At 41.1% G+C, this 17,205-nt stretch overlaps 1 protein-coding gene across 1 annotated transcript in view; it reads right to left on the reverse strand.

Moving 5' to 3' along the window:
* Window positions 1–17,205, reverse strand: part of VPS35 (VPS35 retromer complex component) — a gene marked incomplete in the record, with an annotated part of 976,266 nt that overhangs the window by 71,554 nt on the left and 887,507 nt on the right. The window contains 2 exon segments of the mRNA XM_044081892.1: window positions 6,687–6,830; window positions 7,547–7,786. Of these exon segments, the coding sequence (XP_043937827.1) occupies window positions 6,687–6,830; window positions 7,547–7,786 (384 nt within the window).

The raw sequence follows: 17,205 nt of genomic DNA on the forward strand, positions 1-17,205 counted from the left end.
AGCCAACATCAAAGTGTGCCGGAACCATACACATTCCTGTGGACATCAGAATTTGAGATGTTATGCCCACAGGAAATGCACTTTTTAAACCCAGAGAATTTTTCTGACATCTTAAGACTGCTACCACAATACATAGCTGAACACATGTACCAAGATATTAGCCAAGTAGTGAAAATTTTCACTACAAGAAAACAGCCTATCAATACAGACAATTTTTTTTTTTTTTTTGCAAAGGAAAGAGAAGGGAAGAGAAAGAAAGCTACTAACAATGGTAGAAAAAGTACTCAAAAGAGTACAAAATACCAGCAATGGCAACAGGAAAAGTAGTGAAAATGGTAATTAACATTAAATGGGGAGTAAATAACTGCTAAGAATACTAAAAAATGGGAGGGAGAAAGAAGAAAGGCAAATACTAAATTTAAGTAACTTGCAACACCAGAGAAAGGAAAAATCCAATGACTTCTCAAAAAAAATGCTCAAGAGCTAGGAACCTGCATCTGACACCCAATGGTGGCAAACAAGATGCAAGGTACATTAGGTTGCCATGGCAGAGCTTGGGAGTTCAAGGATCTGATGAACTGGTAGTAGCAGAGTCAGATCAGAGACTCAGCTCCAAACCCATCGGTTGAGGAATGAATGAAAATGACAACATTGGATGCTTAGCTTCTGAAAAGAATGGAAGAAGTGAACACTGGACTTGCTTCTAGGAAGGTTAGACTCTGGCAATGTTCCAACTTATGGCTGGCACTTGCTGACTACCAACTGCACTCCTGATTGCTGCAATCTTTTCGGATGAGAAGCAGGCCAAACACTTCTCCTTTCTGTAGCTTCAAATAGAAGGATTAAGCTGCTGGCAATCGTGGCAGCTATAAACAATTTGCTTCTACCCAAGGCAGTAAATGCAATGACTGTGTGGGTCATGGCTTGTAATTCATAGCAACATAGATGCTCACTACAAGTATTTAGGCATTAAAATGCTGTAGTAAAGGTGACAAAGCAAAGTTTATGATCTGAACTATATTTGTGAGAAAAATGAGCTAGTGGGCTCATGGACTTGGGGAAAGTGCTCTTTTACATAGCGGGTGAGTGATATGTTATGCATTAGAACAGGAACATGTACGTTCCAGTTCCCCATTAAATAAAATACTGAACTGTGTCTGGTTGTGAAAATGAACCCAACCAGGGACCCATTAATAAGGGTTCTAGACATAACAGATCTCTTCAGTGTCCCACTTCCTCAAAACTGCCAGAACACTGTCCTGAAGAAAGCAGAGACTGTAAGACACCCATGCTACAATTTGCACTATCCAAGGTGGCATTCCCAAGGTATCTAACTGCTTTAAATGCTACAAGTAATAACCACTTGCTACACAGAGACCATTTCTCTGCAGAGGTTAAAACTGAGCTCCTCCCTATACTAACAATCATCACTTAATTGTGCAATCCCCCAAGGAGAGAATCAGACTTGCTGAATATTTCTAGCACAAAGTGCCAGCAACACAGACCCAGGCTCAGGTAGACCAGTGAGCTGATGCTTCTTCATGAGACTCCAATGACCTTAGATCATATCAGGTTCATAGGTAGCTAATAGGCTATTGGCCTTATGGCTTATATAAGCCTAGCCAAAAAAGTACCTTGGCTTTCGCCACCCAAGAAAACTATTTACCTGCCCCCCCCCCCCCCCCCCCCCGTTGAGCAGCGCCACAGAAGTGATCCCCAGGGTGAATTTTCTATTTCCCATCCAATCATCAAGATTTTTCTTGAAGAGTGCTAATGAGGAGCTTTGTTTGATATAGATAGGTAGTTTGTTCCAGAGTATGGGAAGTCTCTGAGACAGGAATCTATCCCTCCAGCATGTTCTGTTTATTGTGGTGACAAGGTTTAGGTCCCTAGAGCGTGTAGCTCGGAGGGATTGGAATTTCTTTAAGTGGAGCATGTCCAACAGCTCTGGGTTTGACACAGCTTTGTATGTTAGGCAGAGCTTGCCTCTGAGCAGGCGATATGCGACAGAGTAAAGCTCGAGTTTTTTTGAGACGGTCTGCGTAGGGCATCTGTTTGAGGCCGGTAATCCTCTTTGCGAGGCATTTCTGTGGCCTTTCCAGTTGTTGTAGATATCTTGTGAGGTACATACCAAAAGGGGCATTGTACTCTATAATGGGTCTAATGAGTGACGAGTAGAGGGGAACAATGACCTCTTTTTTCCTGGATGAGAAAACTTTTGTGATGAGTTGTGCCATGTAAAAGGATTTCCTGACTAATGTGGCGATGTAATTATCAACGGAGAGACTACTGTCCACCTGTGTCCCATGGTCTCTTATCACACTTTCGGTCTTAAGTAGACTACCACCTTTGTGGTAGTTCATGGATACAGAGTTTTTAACCAAAAGGGATGACAACGCACTTTTTGGCATTGAGCTTGAAGCAATAGCTTTGACACCAGACATCTATCTCAGTGAGGCCCTTTTGTAGGATGTCCACATTGTTAGGAATTTCGATTATGGCTCCTAGTTTGCAGTCATCTGCAAACTTCGTTAGCCAAAGTCCTTCTGTGTTAGCCTGTACTTCAAAGAAGTAGATACCAACAGGAGAGGACCTAGGACTGAACACCGTAGTACTCCACTTGTCACTGGTCTGAAGTTGGATTTGGAGTCTGCTACTTTCACAATGTGGGTTCTGTCAGTGAGCCAGTTGGCAACCCATCTTGTGACATAGGGATTTATACCTAGTTTAGTGAGTTTATCTATAATTCCAGAGTGGGGATGATGTTGAAAGCCTTGGCGAGAGCTAGATAGGCTGTGTGAACCACCTTACCCTCATCTATGGCTTTGGTGACTGCTTCAAAGAAGTCTATCCGGTTTAGGAGACATGATCTGCCTTTTACAAACCCGAAATGGGTGGGGTCTTGAGTTTGGAGATTACCACTGTCTTTGTTTATAAGATCCATGATGATACGTTCCACGTTAGGCTAATGGGGCAGTAGCTCCTGGGGTCCGTGGCAGATCCCCCTTTGTGGAGTGGGATAACAGCTACTGTGTGCCATTCAGTGGGCACAAAGCCTGAGGTGAGGCTATGATTGAACATGGTACTTAGCTAGTGCGTCAGTTTGTGTAGAACGCAGCCTGGGATGTTGTCATGTCCCATGGATGCTGTGTTCTTGGCTTTTGTGAGTGTGGTTTTTACCTGTTCAGCCATGATTACAGAAACTTTGCATTCTTCTGGTATAGAGATGGGCCCTTTAGGGAATGTGAAGGGGGTAAAGTTAGCACTGAACCTATCTGCCAGGATGTTGGCAATATCAGTTGGTTTTCTATATTTAGTTCCATTGTGCTGTAACTCAGAGCAGATCTGAGTGTTACCATTAAGATTCTTGACACAGCTATAGAATGTTTTGTGGTTGTCTTTAGAAACACTGGTGATTTTGTTTTCGTAACTAGCTTTGGAGGATTTTATGAGGGATCTCATCTTCTTACTCAGGCTGACCAGGGAGTTCCTCCACTCATGGGATTTTACTTTTTTTTGCAGCAGTTTCTTTCTTCTGTTGTAGAGTTTGTTTATGGTAGGGGACCACCAGATTTGGCTTCCTTTTTTTGGAGGATAGCATCTTGGTTCTGTTAGTGAAAGCACGATCCATGCACTCGTGTAAGTGCCTATAAAGTGCATTTGTGTAGGATTCAGCAGTAGTACCTCTACTGTCCGTTTGTATGGGTGTCGTGAAGTTTGCCACTTCTGTCTTAAGAAGCATGAAGCTGGCTTTGGAGAAATGTTTTACAGTGGTTTCCCTAATAGCGGCTGGGGGTGGGATGTGGATGTCTAGGGTGATTAGCTTGTGTTCGGATCTGATGAACGAGAAACTGACCTCTGGTGTGGAACACCGGTCGCCCATGTTGGTAATGACCAGGTCTAGGATATTGCTGCCCCTGGTGGGGGTGTGGATAAGTTGATCCAAGATGCTGGAATTTATGAATTCCAGAAAATGTTGAGCAAGAGAGTTGGCACATGAGTAATTTTCCCAGTTAATGTTGGGGTAGTTGAAATCGCCCATTATTAGGGTGTTAGGTTGCACCCTAATATTTTCCAGTGTATCAAGAAATGAGGAGTGTGAATCCTGGGGCATGGTGGGGGGATCTGTTGCAAGCTACAATTTGGATTGTGGTCTTGCCCAGAGTTAGTGGCACTTGGATAATCTCAGATGCATTATGCTGAGCAACTAGCCTGGAGGTGTGGATATCCTTAATGAATATGGACATGCCTCTGCCTTTAGTGTTTCGGTCCAGGTTAGGTGGCCGCATGGTGTGGTATGAATTATAGCAGGAAGGGAAGGACCTGGATGCTATATTGGTAAAGGGTCTTACCGATTGTAGTTAATACCTTAAGGCATTCCTATGAATTACCAGATTTCCTGGACATGCTTTCTTTATACAATTAAAATTACTTACTCAGTCGTGAAATAGTCAAAAAGAGGATTGCTTGAGACAATGACAACTGTTTCAGGGCCTCTCTCTTTTCCGTAATGTGTGATTATGGAGTTTTGTATATCCAAGTTCAGGGAATGTGAAAGGCTTGTGCCTATGTGGGGAGGTTATTCCTTGCTGTAAAACAAAGCAAAAATATAGTTCTGAAAGGGGTTCATTTGGCACACATCAATGGCTGGTTTTAAGGTTATGGAGTCAGAAGATTTGTGGTGTGAGCATTGGTGTTTAAAGGTTTCATTAACAGCTGAATTAATGATCACTCATCTCTGAATTAAACTAGTTGGGATTCAACCAACCAAATAACATTAAAAGTACATGGCAAAGTCCCTGAAACATACTAATTGTATGGTCACACAGACATGACAATGACAGGAACCACCCAAAACAAAGGTATGACTGGTGAGGCACACTTATTAGAAACTGCAGTGTCTGTGATTTCCTACAGGAAAGAGTGATCAGGGATTTGAACTCAGCAAGTGGTGTTATTGGGGAGTTGAGACTCAGGGAAGTGTAGGGAAGCATCTTCTGTTCAGTTTCTAGACAGTGATGTGCAAATGAGTACCCATTAAATCGACCACTATTTTCAAAAAACACTGCAGCAGTACCAAAAATGGCTTGGGTTTGAAAAGTGGTCATGCAAGACTTCATCCAAATGATGTGATGGTCGCATTTACATAAATCCACAAATGGATTACACTCCCTGGCAAGTAAAGACCAAACTTGAACCTGCAACTCTATCAGTGACTTGCCTGCCACAAAGAGATGTGTCAGGAGCAATTCAAGCAGTTTTAAAAATTGACTCTTTCTATGATACTCAGAACCTACTGGTCATAGGTGATGGTCCTTTATACCTGCGCAAACTTATAAGAACTGTTTTCCTAACACTGTGGCCTGGAGGAAGGGTACAAGAGTCAATACTGCTGAGAGAGTAGAAGTCCAGTTAGGAGACTTACACGAGTGTGTGTGTGTGTGTGTGTGTGTGTGTGTGTGCGCGCATGGGGGATGGGGGGGCAAACATTTTGTACACAGAATGTCTTCTTTGATGCAGAAGATAAAATATTCTAAGCAACAACTGGTAATAGAGACCATAAGCTTAACTAACAGCTACTAATATGCCAAAGAGCAGCATAAAGAATGCGACTTCCAGACTGGTTTCACCAATAAAAATGGGGGTGGGGGCTTCTGTTGAAACAGGGTATTACTTGGAGAACTATTACATACCTGCCATATGACAACTGAAAGTAAAGTTACCTGGGGGAAAACAGTGACTCAGTTAAAGTAATAATATACAAAACTTGCAGACAGTGTATTACATGCACAAATATACACTAAAACAGAAAATGACCAAAACTTCTGTATTTTACAGTCACATCACAATCAGCACACTATTAAGAATACCTACAGAAACAAGAATAAATAAAACATACACTCTGTGCCTATTTAAATCTGGAGGGAATAATAAATATTATAAACTATACTGTCTCCATATCAGCTTTCACATGAAAGTCAGGCCGTTTGTCCTGGATCTCTCAATTTACACTTGGGATTTAACAAGTCAGCCTTTCACCTCCCAAAGTAATATTCTGACCTTTGAACGCTAAGAAAACATTTCCTCAAACTCAACAGGTGAGGACATTGCAAAGGAATAAAGCACCTTACCCATTATTTCTGAAAAGAAAAATAACCTTTTAATAAGCATGAGACGGCATAAAAACATCTAAATGAAATGCAGTAAAGATTAAATGAGAGAACTACACATTATGAATGTTGCTAAATATTTTACAATACCAGCTCCCCTACAAATCTATGCAAATTTTAACATCAGCTAGTAAATCTGTTTAGCCTTAAAATATTTTTTTCTCTTTTCCTTGTCCATCTGAGCATAGTGCTAGACTCCAAGGCAACACAATACAACAAAAGCTAATGCACTTTGCACAAGGAAATGTAATGACACTGTAATGCGAAAAATCCTATCTCAGACCATAAAAAATAAACTGCTGTCTACATCTCTGAATGGACCCCACTGACTAAATCAGACAGACAACATGCATCTGTTAAAGTCTTTTTCCAATGTATACTTTTATTTTTTTTATTTTTACTGTACGAAAAGAAAGACACAGGTAGTGGCTTGCCTGATCGAGTATGTGTGTGGATTTTTGAATAGGCTGTCTGCAAGATGAATACTACATTAACTGTATTTGCTTAGCATCTTACCGCATCATTTTCTTTTTCGTAGAAATAGATGTATCTGTTCAGAATTTCAATGAACAGCTGAACTTGCAGTGAAGGATCCATGCACTGGTTTGCTATCTTGAGTGCCTTTTTTAAGCACTCCATTACTCTTTTGCCATCATGAATCTAAAGAAATGCCAGAAAAATAAGTATTTAAAATAAGTGCCAAAAAAGAAATCAGAGAATTCAATTCCATTTTGAAAAGCAGTATTGCAAGGACTACTAAAGATGCCCACATGTAAGTACATTATCTTAAAAATGAAGCCTGATAGTGATAAGTAAAAATAAAGAACAAGCAACATTTCTGGAGCATGGCAAGTACTATTTGCTTTCTTTAAGAACTCAAAACACATTTAGTTACTAAAGAAAAAACATACATATATCAAAGAGGGACACATCATCTCAATACCACATGGTGATTACCTATGGAGGGTTGTGGGGGCAGTATTAATCATACAAGCAACCCAAAACCCACCATGCCCAAGCTTCTCCTCTGTCTTAAGGGTATAATTCTTGTGGAGGATGAGGAATGCAGTCACCAAATCTGTAACAGATGGCACTCTTTAAAAGGAAAATGTGAAATGTTCCAAACGTTTGCATACAAGTATCAGAAGGATCCAAACTGTTAGAGGTCCTTATTATAAAGCTCCTGGCAAATTACTAAGCTATCAAAGTATTTTAAGGGCATACTTGTTAATGCCGGTATACATAATTGGAAAGAATCACAAGACCCGACAATTCTTAGAATGCATCAGTTACCGAATGGAGTTAACAAGAGCAAATTCTCCTATTTGTATGATCAATACTAAGTATGAATTTTAGTTTTAAAAAATTACTCTTACCTCTTCTCCATTTTTGTCTGTGTTTCTTCCAGACCAAAACAAATGCGCACATGTGCTAACAGCTCGGCACTGATCAGGCTTTTTCAAAAGTTTGGAAGCCGCTAAAGCACACTGTGTCCTCAAAGGCTCATGGTTTTCTTCACTGAAACACTTCATTTGCTCAAATGTCCCAATTATTAGAGTAATAGCTGCCAGCTGTGCCTTTGAATCACTAATTTCATCTTCATACAAGGAAAATGCCTATATTAAAGAAACTAAAATGACACCTGGGCACCAAAAACATACACACATATGCATTACAAAGCAGAAAATCTATATGCCTTTTTTAATGGCACCCACTGTAAACAGATGTGAATCAAATAGTGCTAAAGGTGTTAAGGTAACTTTCTTAATCAAAGACACAATAAAAGGTAGGTACTCACTATTACCAGCTATCACTGAGAGAGTCTGCAACAGGTTACATGACATTTCATCTTCTGATATCCCACGCTGAGCAGATTTTGGAAATAGAGTCAGATTCTGTAGTTGGTGCAAATGCCTCTGCTGGCAATTACTGTGATGTTATGTGTCAGACAAAAGGGGGTACACTCCTATCCCAAACCCTTAGTTCAACCCACATGCGGCGAGCTTGTGCAAGTTGAAGGACACACAAAAAAGCAACATACATAAATATAAATATACACTTGCCTAACTTGCAATAAAACCCACCAGCAGGTATTGTATGGAGAGGCTATCCAAATAAAGAAAGGCAGTAGAATGGTAATAAGACAACAATGCAGGAGGATTTCCTGCAGATCAACTGAAAATGGCAAGTACTACCCACTGTTACCCAACTCTGAGGGCCTTCTCCAGTATTTAACTACTGGGAAAAATAAAGAATGAAAAGAGACCCTCCCTTGGAAGCCACAACAGAAAGAAGACTAAAGCAAGAACTCTGAAAGCAATGAGGTAAAAAAAGACTAACTCTTGGTATTGTGAACAAGGAATTTAAGCTTGGTAAAACGTGAACCAGTGACCAACTAACCACAGCACAAATGTCAACAAATGAAGACATTCCTGAAGCTAGGACTGGAAAGACTCTACATCCATGGCACAGTTGCCTTTGTCTACGGTACACTAAGAATAAAACCAACCAACAATATCCAGGTACCTCTGCAAAGAAGAAAAAAACAATACAATAGTGTAAACGAACAAGAGGAGGCAAGGATCCAGTTCTCCAAATAATTTAATGGTACCAAACACAAACACAAGCACTTTCACTGACTGCTTCTTCAGGTGCAAGTAAAAAGGAATTAAGACACCATACTTATACTATTAAATAGTATCACATGACCTATCATTCAACTTTTAAAGGCAAAGGCAATTTCAATAAAAATGATAAACACATAGTGAAAACATATAAAAGTATGTAAAACACAGATGCAAATAAAATTCTAACAATTCCTATATGCATAAAGGTTGAGTTTTCAGGATGGGTCTCAAAGGGACATGGTCATTAAGGCCATGCCTTGTATCTGCCCTTAGCCTTATGATCCATTCAGCCTCCAATCCTTCCGTCCTGGTTCTGATGTCTCCTCCCCTTGGATTTACCATACATCTCCCCAGGACCATAAACTTAAATGTATGATGTTCATTTGTCTCAATAACGTGTTTCGTTAGTTCATTATGTAAATTCTTTCGTTATGTTCTCTAATTCTAAACCTAAGCTGTCTATCAGTCTTCCCTACATAATACTTATGACATATTTGGCATACAGCTAAATAAACAACATGCACACCCTCACAGGTGGCACTGGTCCCAAGCTTGAATTTTTCACCTGTATCCAGATGTCTAAATTCTTCGTCTTCAGAAATAAATTTACAATATTGACAGTTCCTGCATGGTCTAGTCCCCCCAGTACACTCTGTCACACTATAATCTCTAGTGGTGCAAAGCCGCCTTCTCAAATATTTTTTATTTTTAAATGTGAATTGGGGTCGTGGGTCCAAATACTTACTCACTTGCCTGTCATTAGAATATTCCAATGTTAGTTAAAAATATCTGTATATAATCTAATATTTCTAGAATAACTAAGACACATCCTTAACTTATTTGATGCAAGTTGTCTGTTCTCCTTAGAAATTGATTTATCTGCAGTCCGTTGCGAAAAATATGGTTTAGCTCTAGTTTTTCTCAACTTCGCTACATCTGTTAAATTTCTTTGCATCAGATGTTCATTAAATCCTCTTTCCATGAGTTCTGACCCAACTATCTCTAGTTGTCTTTCAAAATCTTCCTCATTAGCATTGAGCCTTGAGGCTCAATGCTAATGTGGAAGATTTTAAAAGACAATTAGAGAAAGGCTCAGTGCTAATGAGGCTTAATGCTAATGAGGAAGATTTTGAAAGACAACTAGAGAAAGGCTCAGTGCTAATGAGGCTGAATGCTAATGAGGAAGATTTTGAAAGACAACTATTTTTGAAGGCTCAGTGCTAATGAGGAAGATTTTGAAAGACAACTAGAGATAGTTGGGTCAGAACTCATGGAAAGAGGATTTAATGAACAGCTGATACAAAGAAATTTAACAGATATAGCTAAGTTAAGAAAAAACTAGAGCTAAACCATATTTTTCGCAACAGACTGCAGATAACTCCATTTCTAAGGAGAACAGACAACTTACATCAAATAAGTTAAGGACGTGTCTGTATATAATCTAATATTTCTAGAATAACTGATATTTTTAACAAACATTGGAATATTCTAATGACAGATAGGCAAGTGAGTAAGTATTTGGACCAACAACCCAATTCACATTTAAAAATAAAAAATCTTTGAGAAGAAGGTTTTGCACCACTAGAGATTATAGTGTGACACAAGTTACTGGGGGGGACTAGACCATGCAGGAACTGTCAATACTGTAAGTTTATTTCTGAAGACGAAGAATTTAGACATCCAGATACAAGCGAAAAATTCAAGCTTGGGACCAGTGCCACCTATGAGTGTGTGCACGTTGTTTATTTAGCTGTATGCCAAATATGTCATAAGTATTATGTAGAGAAGACTGATAGCTTAGGTTTAGAATTAGAGAACATCTATATCGTATAAAGAAAAAAAAAAGAGTTTACATAATGCACTAGCGAAACACGTTATTGAGACAAATGAACTTCATACATTTAAGTTTATGGTCCTGGGGAGATGTATGGTAAATCCAAGGGGAGGAGACATCAGAACAAGGATGGAAAGATTGGAGGCTGAATGGATCGTAAGGCCTAGGGCAAATACAGGGCATGGCCTTAATGACCATGTCCCTTTGAGACCCATCCAGAAAACTCGACCTTTACGCAGACAGGAATTGTTAGAATTTTATATGCATCTGTGTTTTACATACTTTTATATCTTTTCACTATGTTTTTATCATTTTTATTGAAATTTTCTTTGCCTTTAAAAGTTGAATGATAGGTCATGTGATACTATTTAACAGGATAATTATGGTGGTTTAATTCCTTTTTACTCACACCTGAAGAAGCAGTCAGTGAAAGAGCTTGTTTGTTACCATTAAATTATTTGGAGAACTGGAAGCCTTGCCTCTGCTTGTTTGTTTACACCATTTGTCTCCAGTACATTATAAGGGGTGATAAACTACAAAAAGTAGATGGCAATCTGAGTAAGGCTTGTTCAGCTACCACCACCTCCTTAAACTAGAGACTGATAATGCAAACAATCGGTCTAGTTTCCTGAACTCCCCACCCCAGAAAAAAATGCTAAAAGTTTGCTGGAGAAAATCATTACACTAGGCTGTGGTTTGGGGACAACTGAAGTGCAATGCAAATGCAAGGTACTGCAGTAAAGCCACAACTACACTGTGTGAAGTATCAACCTGGGGAATAGAAAAGCATCTTAGTAAGGCCAGGGATAGGGTGGTGAAGATTACACTTGAACTGGACCAAAATAAGCCAAGTAAGGGACGGCGGCTGCAGCAAACAGAAAACTGGGGTACTGCCCTCTGGAGTTGCATTCTAGTAGCAAAGAGGTGTTGCTTGCAATCAAAATAGACTTTGCCAGATCAAATCTGGAGTACTAAAATAACATCAACCTGCTGGAAGGAATCCAGAGGAAAGCTACTACAGACATCCAGAGGATTGAGGGGAAGGAATATGACCAAAAGCTAGAAAATTTAGGGCTCTTCTCATTTGATACCAGGAGATAGGGGGTGGGAGACGTGACACTTGTGCACAAAATAATGTGAAAGTCTCATTCTGAAAAAGGACAGACGTGAAAGGAGGAAGCCCAGTCACCAGACTACAAGGACTAGCTACTTCCTAATCTGAAAGCAATTTTTCACATAGTGGGTGTGGACCTGGATACTACAAATGGACTACAAGAATGGGTGGCGTGGCAGGAACACACAGAGGTATTTAAGACAAGCATGGGACAGTTGAAAATGAGGGTAAGGGGAAAGGTAGGGGCAGAAGGGAAGCAGAATGTTAAGGCACTTGAAATGGCAGACAAGTACTTATAGTCTCCTTCTGACATTAAGCAATAGAAACGAAAGTTTTGTCTTAGCATAATAACATACGTGGGACAATCCTGGTAACATTTAGGAGTACATGTTGCAGGCACTAGGACTGCTGAGAGCTGGGAACTTCCACTGAAGTTTTAGACGTGATGTTCCCTTTGCTCCCAGCTCTCTAGTTCTTTGCTGCACTTTTAAGTTTGGATGGATTTCAACACTTAGTACGACTTTGTTATGTTTTCTACAATTTCAATTTGTTCTAAAATTCTCTTTCATTTAAGAGTCAAAAAATACCTTTCTTCTCTTTTTGCTCTTCAGGGCATGCAGTCTTCAGGTTTTCACATTCTTTTCTTGGGTTCATATTAACTTGCCAAAGGAAATCTTAGCAAGTGACAATTAACAAAACAAAATCAGTGAAAAACTTTCAAAAGCTTTTTTTGCAAGCCTCCCTGAATCCCCATGTGACATGCCCCTCACACCTCTTAAACTTACATATACACCAACTCTTACGTTTATACAACGTGGAGAAAAGGGCAAACTCCAATGCCCTTGAAAGTGGGTTTTAGCAAAATTACTTTCTAGTACTAGCTCAGCAAGCCTACATACACCTTAAATGCCCCCTTTTTCTTATGTTTTGCTATAAAGGCCTCGGCCTGCCCTTCATCTTGGCATCTTACATGCTTGCGCCTGTGGGTGATGATCATGCATGAGATGCAGAAATTTGTTTTCTGGTACCAGGGAACACAGGCACAATAAGTCCTTTGTAATTCCTGTTGAATTCCCTCTCAATTACGGTTTACTCACAAATGCTGAGATCATCACCGATGACAAGCCCACTTCTATCAACTTAAGTAGCTCATTTTGCCTGTCTTTTTTCAGATTCATATAAGCAATACAGCCTCAACCGTGGCACTAAGGGTCCATTTGTCATATGTTGCCTGATTCTCAAGTTGTAAAAAAATAACACCTGCCTCAAAGTCAATGTCCTCCACATTTCCCTGTGACTGCTGTAGCCATGTTAGATATGGTTCACCCAGTCCACATTTTGCCTGCTAGGAGACTGGCCTGGTAGGATGGACATTTTTGCAATTGGTGCTACTACAGTCCTTAATGTCCTCACAAGAAAACTCCTGAGAGGAGATACCTCATCAGACCTACAGTGTGTTACTGATGGGACAAAAAGTACAGTTTTGTACCTACCATAAATGTAGATGTCCGATGGACATGCAACTGCAGTCATAACATGTGGGTTGTCCTGCCTCAGGCAGCCCTCGGTCGGCCGGATTCCAAAGTCTGGGTCCGATGTCAGCTGATGTTGCATTTCTCTCCGACGTCAGAGCGGCTGGAGTATATCAGCATCAGCCGACGCCATTTTCTTCAGTGTTTCTTGCCCCAGATGCCAGGTGCCCTCCAAGGAAGGCTGTAATCAAATTAGAAGACAAAAACAGGATTCAAACAAATAAATGAGCAATAAAACAAATACACCATAACAGATATCCCCAGCTAAGAATAACAGGGATAGGAGTGGACCCTAGGCATAGAGGGGTATGGAGGGAGGGAAAATCCGACTGCAGTTGCATGTCTATCGGACATCTACATTTATGGTAGATACAAAACTGTACTATGTCCTTCAAGAATGCAACTGCAGTCATAACATGTGGGTAGAATACCAGAGCTTAGCTGGGGGAGGAGGTATGCTCTAGGAAAGGGATGGTGAGGCAATCAAACCCTGCAGGACTGCCGAAGCAAAGCCTGCTCTGGATCTGGAGTATAGAGGGAGATTGTAGTGTTTGGAGAATGTATGCACGGAGCTCCATGTAGCAGCTTCTAGAATGTCCTTGGTAGGCACCCCTCTTAAGAATGCTGTAGAGGTGGCTGTAGCTCTGGTGGAATGTGGTCTGATATTGGCTGGAACAGTCTTTCCATGAAAGGAATAACAGAATCTGATGCAATGTCCAATCTATTTATAAATAGTCTGTTTTGAAATTGCTTTTCCTTGGACTGCAGGGGCGTAAGCTACAAAAAGTTGTTCAGACTTCCTACTGGCCTTGGTTCTGTCCAGGTAGTATCGAAGTTGTCTGTGAATGTCCAAGGTATGCAAAAGTCTTTCCCCCTTATTCTCAGGATTGGGGAAGAAAGCAGGCAGATGAATGGCTTGATTTAGAGAAACCCTAGATACCACCTTTGGCATAAAGGTAGGGTTGGTCCTTAATGAAACCCTGTCTCTGTGGAAAATAATGAAGGGTGGTATTGCCATTAGGGCCTGTAGCTCCGAAACCCTTCTTGTTGAGGTAATTGCCAACAGGAAAGCTGTCTTCCATGAGAGAAATTGCAAGTCAACTGAAGCCGCTGGCTCAAAAGGAGGTAGAGTCAGTTTTTCTAAGACAAAATTGAGGTCCCAGGCTGGTACTGGGGCCTTTCTTGGTGGCTTAATGTTCTTGATTCCCCTGAGGAATTGTCTTAGTAAGGGGTGAGAGAAAACAGGAGGATCAGTGCTGTATCTAGCTGAAATAACAGATGCATGTATCTTTATGGAAGAATATGAGAGGCCGTTCTTTAACATATCTGCCAAATATTCCAAGATGAGTGGGATGTTCAACAATGAAGCATCATGTCCCTTGCTGGTATTCCAATTGCTGAATCTTTTCCACTTTGCTAAGTACACCTTTCTGGTGGATGGTCTTCAAGCCTGTTAGTATCCGCTGAACTTCCTTGGAAAGAGATAAGCTGAAGTTATTTATGGGATCTCCCAGGCTGTTAGCTGCAGTGTCTGAAGATTTGGATGCAGTGTTTCGAAATTGTGTTGAGTCAAAAGTAGAGGCCACTGAGGGAGGGTCCGCCTCCTGGTGTGACATATGCTCCGTAGTAGTGGGTACCAGTGTTGTCTTGGCCAATCCGGAGCTATTATGATTCCCTTGGGCTTCTCTGCTTTGATCTTTAGTAATACTGAGGTCATCAGTGGTAGAGGTGGGAATGCATAGATTGCTAGGCAGTTCCAGTTGAATGAGAGGGCATCTATTTTCCAAGCTTTTGGATGGTATGTCCTTGTGCAAAATTTTGGAAGAAGATGGTTGAGGTGAGAGGCAAACAGGTCCACTTCTGGCTTGCCTCATGTCGAAGTGAGTTGTCTGAAGGCCTTCGGATGTAACCTCCACTCGTGTGGATCTGTGAAATTCCTGCTTAGGCTGTCCGCCAACACACTGTCGTTTCCTGGAACAAACTGGGATTGTAACTGGATGTTTAGGCTCAGTGATTTCTCCCAAAGCTGCATTGTCAGTCTGCAAAGGGGATAAGAGTGGGTGCCCCCCTGCTTGTTTATGTACCACATTACAGTGGTGTTGTCTGTCCGTATCATTAAATGGCCTTGCTGGAGTTGGTGTTGAAAGGCCTCGATGGCATGCATCACTGCCAGCATTTCCTTTTGGTTTATATGCAGATGTGTTTCCTTTGGAGACCATTGTCCTTGTATACACCTGCCTTCCATGTGCGCCCCCCATCCAAGGTCTGAGGCGTCTGTAGGCATGGTCTGTGTTATCTGTGGTTTTCTGAATGACATACCTGTGTTTTCCTGGCTCACCGAGGCCCACCATAGGAATTCCTTTTGTAGGCATGGAATGAGTGGTATGATTGTCTCCAAGTTGTTGCTGTGTTGAGACCAAATGCTTTTTAGGTACCATTGAAGCTTTCTCATGTGCAGTTTTGCTAATGGAACCAGTAGAATGCATGATGCCATGTAACCCAGGGCCTGTAGGAATCTCCTTGCAGTCATCTGGGTGAGTTTTGCTAAACCTTTGAAGTAATGAGTTAACTTCTCTTGCTTGTCTTCTGTCAGGTAAGCCATCTGAGAGGCTGTGTCTAGTTTGGCCCCTAAGAAGATTATTTGCTGGGATGGCTGCAGTCTTGACTTTTGGAAGTTGACTATGTATCCCAGAGCTTGAAGTAATCGTATGACATAATCCAGGTTTTTTGTCAACATCAATTTGTCGTCCCCTTGTATGAGGCAGTCGTCCAGGTATGGGTAAATTTGTATTCCCTGGAGCCTGCAATGAGCAATCACTGAAGCCAGGCATTTTGTAAATACTCTGGGCGCAGTAGATAAGCCAAATGGCAATGCTGAGAATTGATAATGCTCTGGCCCTGCAAGAAATCTGAGGTATCTTCTGCAGCTGTGTCTGATAGGGACATGCAGGTATGCCTCCCTTGAGGTCCAGAGTAATCAGCCACGACTCCTTGCCCAGCATGGGAAGAAGTTGCTGTAGAGTCAGCATTTTGAACTTTGGTACTATGAGAAAGGTGTTTAATGCGGACAAGTCCAGTATTGGTCTCCATTGAGATTCTTTTCTTGGAACAAGGAACAGTCTTGAGTAAAACCCCTGGCCTTGTTCTTGTTGTGGAACTCTTTCTATTGCTTTCATTCGAGTCAGCAGAGTGATTTGCTTGATAGCCTCTGCCCTCTGATTTTGTGGTAGGTTTGGCATGCCTTGTTTTCTTGGTAAGGTATGAAAATGAAACCTGTACCCTTGGTCTATAATGTCCAAAATCCATTTGTCCTTTGTCAATCTGTGCCAGTTTTCTGCAAACAGAGATAATTTCCCGCCCAAGGGAGCTTCTAGTTGTTCCCTGGCAGGCGGTAGTAGAGGAAAGTCATTGAGTTTGTGGTTGTTGGGCAGGTGAAACCCCTGCATCACTTCTTTGGTTTCCTGGTTGCCATTGTCGTCCCCTGTAAGGGCCTCTGTATTGGCCTCTTCCTCGGCCACGTCTGTTCTTACCCCTTTGAAACTTTTCTGGATTAGGAAAGGACCAATTTTTTGAAGGCCAATTCCTACTGAACCTGCGGGGTTGAACCTGGAGGAAATCTTTCACAGTCTGAACTGATTTTGCTTTTTCTTCGATGGTCTTTAAGACATCCTTAGCATTTGCACCAAAAAGCTTGTTCTTTACATGATCTGGTAGAGGTTGATCTTTTAACCAAGCATGCCTACGAATCACTGCCCCTGTCATAGCTGCCCTACATGAAGCTTCCAGTGCATCATATCCACACTGCAGGAAGTGATTGCTTACTTGCTGAGTGTTATGTACAGCTTCCTGCAAAGTCTTCCTGTCTAAAGGATCAGTAGAAGCTAATGTTTTTTGTAAATCTTCTAAGAGATAATCCTGGTATTGTAAC

Source organism: Protopterus annectens, chromosome 8.part1 (assembly GCF_019279795.1).
Source record: "Protopterus annectens isolate FY-2018-M chromosome 8.part1, PAN1.0, whole genome shotgun sequence".
In the NCBI taxonomy this organism is placed as follows: domain Eukaryota; kingdom Metazoa; phylum Chordata; order Ceratodontiformes; family Protopteridae; genus Protopterus; species Protopterus annectens.